Below are 4,754 nucleotides of genomic sequence, written 5' to 3' on the forward strand. Positions count from 1 at the left end.
GCCGCCGCCGAGGGGCCCTGCCCGCCCCTGCCCAGCCTGGAGCCCAGGCGAGCCAGCGCGGCGAGCCTCCTCCCCTCCCGCCTCGGGCGTCCTGAGCCCGCGCCCGCTCCAGTTGCTGCAGCTGCTGCTGCTGGCGGCTGCGGGGAGCGCGGGGCGCGCGCCGAAGAGGCTCGAACGGCGAGGACGGGGACGAGGAGGAGTCGGAGGTGGCGAGGAGGAAGAGCGAGCGGAGGCCGAGGGGCTCAGCGGCGTGGCGACAGGACTCGGGGGTTCGGGGAGCATGGGCTAGCAGGCGGCCACGGCCCGGCGGCCGGACGCGGTGAACCTGCTGCGGCCGGGCGCGCACTGGGGCGGGGAGCCGGAGCCGAGCGCAGCCAGGAGAGGAGGGCTGGCGCGGGGGCGCCAGGGCGGAGGGGGCCGATTATCCATTATTAACGAGTTGTCTTCTAATAAGCAGAGAGCGGCTCGTTAGCAGCGCAGGAGGCGCGCGGGGAAGGGGGGTCCCCGGCCGAGCGCAGCGCACACCCGTGGCGCACGGCGGGCGGCGCGGCGCCGAGGACACCCGGGCCCGCGCGCGGAGCCGGGGCGGGCCCGGGGGCGGCACAGACCCCGGGCGCGGGAGGCCCGCGGCGCCCCCTGGCTCTTGGCGCTCGGGGCCAGCGCAGCCCGGGGCTAGCGGGGCGCGGGCCGGGGAGGGGGAGCTGCCAGCGCTCTCCATCCCCCTCCCCCCCGGGCGGGCCGGCGGCCGGGGGGAGGGCGGGCGGCGGCGGCTCGCTGTATATATCTCGGCGCACCCCGCCAGGTCGCGCACAGCGCCCCGAGCCCAGGCGCCTCCCCGCCCCCCTCCCGCGCTCCGCGGCGGCGGCGGCGGCAGCAGTAGCAGCAATATGGCTGTTGATGGGTGTTTGGGGTGGCGCTGGCGGCGGGAGGAGCTCCCCCGAGCCCCTGCGCCGGCTGCCCGTTGCTAGCTATGGCAAATGGTGGCGGCGGCGGCGGCGGCAGCAGCGGCGGCGGCGGCGGCGGCGGAGGCAGCAGTCTTAGAATGAGTAGCAATATCCACGCGAACCATCTCAGCCTAGACGCGTCCTCCTCCTCCTCTTCCTCTTCTTCTTCTTCCTCCTCCTCTTCCTCCTCGTCCTCGGTCCACGAGCCCAAGATGGATGCGCTCATCATCCCGGTGACCATGGAGGTGCCGTGCGACAGCCGGGGCCAACGCATGTGGTGGGCTTTCCTGGCCTCCTCCATGGTTACTTTCTTCGGGGGCCTCTTCATCATCTTGCTCTGGCGGACGCTCAAGTACCTGTGGACCGTGTGCTGCCACTGCGGGGGCAAGACCAAGGTAACGCGTGCCCCGGGCGCCCGCCCTCTGCGCCAGCCCCGCCGCTTCTCAGCGTCCCCTGCAGCCCACCTCCTCGCTCCGCGCCGCGCATTGCCTCCCTCCATCCCAGCCTGCCTTCCCCTCGCCGCCTTCCCTTCCCTCGGCTCTCCCGGTGCTCTCGGATCGGGGCAGCGGGCGGCGCGCCGGGGGTGAGGAGTTGCCCCCAGCCGGTGCGCTCCGGGACACGGACGCCCAATCCTGTCCTCTTGTTTATTGTAGGGTTGTTGGCGGCAGCGGCTGGGGCCGGGGTGGGGGACGCACAGTCTTGGGTGCCGTGGTGCGGGGTGGGGAGAGCCTACCCGGCGGGGACGCAGGGAGCTGGGGGCAGCTGGGTGCGTGTTCTACACCGCTCACCTGCCAGGGCTCGGCTCCTGGCGGTGGGCGAGAAGGAGGACATCCGCCCCTACTTCAGGAACCTGTTGGGGAGATGAGTTCGTGGGGTCAGAAAGAAGGGAAAATCCTTTGGGCAAGGGAGAGAATAATTTTACACAAGGGAATCCCGGGGGAGGAGCATGGCCGAGATAGCAGGGGGACTTCGAGGGGCGAGAGAAGTTGGGGAGATCCATTCCAGTATTGGGGGCAGCCCATGGGGCTGCCACTTTCAGAATGTGTCGAGGTCGGATATCTGATGTAACCTCCCACTCCGTCCCTTAGGTGCTCTAGTGGAACATACCCCAAGTTCTTCGGCCTCTGTTCCTTTGCCCCCAGGCCATCCACTTTGGGCCCCCGGAAATGCCACCAGCAGCGCGGAGCTGGAGCGGGGGTCCACCTGAGGCCGCGGTTTTACGCGGAGCTTCTTCCCTGGCGCTCAAGGTGGCTAGATGTCGTCGGCTTTAGCTATTCCTGGCGCAGACGCCCACCAGCACTGAGGCTGGCGACACCTTCGATGTATGGTTGCTAGGCTCACTGCCTGGTCTGTAGTCGTGTCCCTAGAGATGTCCTCCCTTCCCCACAGCCACTATCTGGAGTGGGGGGCCCGACACTGTTTGATAGAAAACTGCAGAGTAAAAAAGAAAGAACTGGAAAAAAGAGAGTGACCCAGCTGCCTTCTTTCTGAGTAATTCCCATCCTAGGAGACTTCACAGCACGAACCGTTTTGGAGGGAAGGGACATCCAGGGGAATAGTGCAGGGTAGATACACATTGCAGCCTCCACATGTTCACGTATTTTCTAGTAAAGTTAAACTGAGGACCCGTCAAACTTCCACAGGGCACAACAACTTGTAGCAGCCTCCTTAGCGGCTGAGAGAAGAAGTAGGGAAGCCAGGGGCTATGGGTGAAGGCTGACTATGAAAACACCAAGGCGAATGGAGGTTCTCTCTCCTGATCATTAATTATACATCCTGTTGGGTGCTGGAGCTCAGCTGTGTTTGTGGCAGCACATTTGTGTTTTGGAAAATACTGGTGTATTGGAACAAAGGGAGAAATATTATAACCGTCATTCTCTTCGTCATTCTCTGACTTCTCCGGAGGCCTGCAGGTGTTGGCTGGAGAGTTTTCTTTGGAATTACCTTCTCAGCCGTAGAGGTTCTTTCTTATTTGTCAAGGAGGAAAACCTCCCACCTGCCAGAGAAGCCCTCAGGTTAAGCAAAGCCCTATACACCAGATCTCTGCCTAGCCTTCCTGCTGAGAACAGCTTATTCCTGGAGCCTTCAAATTCCCACATTCCCTCTCTCCATCCTTCTCCTCTGCCTCCCCCAACAGTCTCGGGAATTTTGTTCCCCGGTTTACTGCGATTCAGCGACTGTCTTTAGGGGAAAGATAGCTCACAGCTGTGTGTGTCTGAAATGTTCCCTAGATGGAGTGATCTGGGTGAACTTTTTAACAGCTTGCTTTCTTTCAGGCAGTGGGCAATTTTGATCATAATGAAAACTTTTTCAATTATTCAAAATAAGTTGTGGTGTCTCTGTGGTCCTGGGGTCCTAAACACAGCTTCCAAAATATTTTTACGCCAGGGAGTACCTACATGCAATTGCTGTGTCTGTAATGAAATACTAATCCCATTGCACACACAAAGGATCTCCTAAATGATGAGCAAGCATAACTTCTGTCAGTTTACTCCAGAAAATAGGTTTTTGGCAACCGATTAGAAAAAACAATTCATAAATATTTGGCTATATTTGGTAGCTCCAAGACCTGCTGAGTGGACATAAATGGAAGTTAGTTGCTATAAGAAGTTCGCCAGAGATGAGAGGTGATGGTGGTTGGTTCGGAAGATGTGAGGCCAGTATAGAATGAGTACAGGTTCCTTTTGATACCATGAGTCCATTTTAAAGCATGCCCAGAATCTCTTGATATCTGCCCCTAGATTTGCTCACTCAAGACATAGGTAGCCAGCTCATTATAAGCAATAATGGTAAGTTAAACCTTTTAAAAGCTTTTCTTTCTACGCTTGAGGTCTGTATTTTTATTGCAATTGTGTGTGTGTGTTTTTTTGTCTTTTGTTCTTTTTGCTTTCCAAGTATTTGGTAGTTTTGTCAAGACTCAATACACAGGCATGTATTGGCTTAAGTTTAGAATAATAATTTTTGTGCTAGATTTCCCAAGAAAACATAGGCTGCCTTTCCAGAAAATTCTACCAGCCCTCAGATGGGTTCATCCTCACCATCCTTCAGCCCCAAGATGGTTTGATCAAGAGCTGGATTACAGAGGAAAGCAGGTCTTTTGTAGCATCTAAAATTCTATGGGAGATAAAATTCAGCAAGGACCTCCAATTTCATGAATATTTGGTCTCTGGGATTGCACCATCCTTTTTCATCAAAGGAATACAAGACTGTGGACATGCATCGTGGGACATCTCTTCATTAGTACCTCTGGTCTCTGAATCTCAAATAGTGAATGACTTTAGTCTTTTGAAAAGAGTGGCATGTGGACTTTTTCAGAAAGTGAAGAAGAAAACATTACAATTTCCTCCTGTTGGGAACTTGGTCACAGTCATTCCAGTACTGTGTTCTTTGCTGTACTTTTTCACATTGTTTTTTTCTTTGTGGGATTTCATCAGAGCTCTCTATTCACTTGGGTGTGACATTGTGAAGTTCGATCCTGTTGTAGACTATATTGAATAGGGAGCTGCTCTGATAGCCTGAATAAAGCCATGACTTTGAAGAAGTTATTTAACCTCTCTGGTGTCTCTCTTTCCTTATGTATAAAATGTGGGGATTGAATTCTGTGAGTTCTAATGTCTCTTCCAGCTCTGTGATTCGATTTAGGAGAGAGGGAGAGTTGAGGAATGAGGGTTAAAGTTTCTAGCTCAGAATGTGTTTTGCAATCCCCCAGCAATTCCTCTAGGAATTCAGCCTTGGGACAGTTACATATCTTTATTTCTGTCTTCTGCTCGTCTTCCAGCATATGGTCCACTTCTCTTTAAATATCTGGGG

The 4,754-nt window shown here is 55.9% G+C and overlaps 1 protein-coding gene across 3 annotated transcripts; it reads left to right on the plus strand.

The window, feature by feature from the left end:
• Positions 1-406: 406 nt before the first annotated feature.
• On the plus strand, positions 407-4,483 carry LOC115891970 (calcium-activated potassium channel subunit alpha-1-like). Of its 3 annotated transcripts, XM_030941485.1 has the most exons (3): positions 407-1,339; positions 1,598-1,710; positions 2,033-2,407. In XM_030941485.1, exons 1-3 carry the CDS (start codon positions 971-973, stop codon positions 2,277-2,279), a joined length of 729 nt encoding a protein of 242 aa, XP_030797345.1. In that variant the 5' UTR covers positions 407-970; the 3' UTR covers positions 2,280-2,407. The 3 variants fall into 3 exon arrangements, with proteins under 3 accessions (XP_030797345.1, XP_010361532.1, XP_010361536.1); XM_010363230.2 differs by lacking the exons at positions 1,598-1,710; positions 2,033-2,407 and adding an exon at positions 3,915-4,483; XM_010363234.2 differs by lacking the exon at positions 1,598-1,710 and having other exon boundaries at positions 596-1,339.
• The last annotated feature ends 271 nt before the right edge of the window (positions 4,484-4,754 follow it).

This window comes from Rhinopithecus roxellana, chromosome 11, assembly GCF_007565055.1.
Source record: "Rhinopithecus roxellana isolate Shanxi Qingling chromosome 11, ASM756505v1, whole genome shotgun sequence".
Taxonomy (NCBI): domain Eukaryota; kingdom Metazoa; phylum Chordata; class Mammalia; order Primates; family Cercopithecidae; genus Rhinopithecus; species Rhinopithecus roxellana.

Bases quoted from the DNA above. Each gene is read 5' to 3' on its own strand.
- LOC115891970 (XM_010363230.2), top strand. From the start codon at position 971: ATGGCAAATGGTGGCGGCGGCGGCGGCGGCAGCAGCGGCGGCGGCGGC. The intron at 1,340-3,914 runs GTAACGCGTGCC...TTTTTGTGCTAG, and splicing joins ACTGCGGGGGCAAGACCAAG to ATTTCCCAAGAAAACATAGG.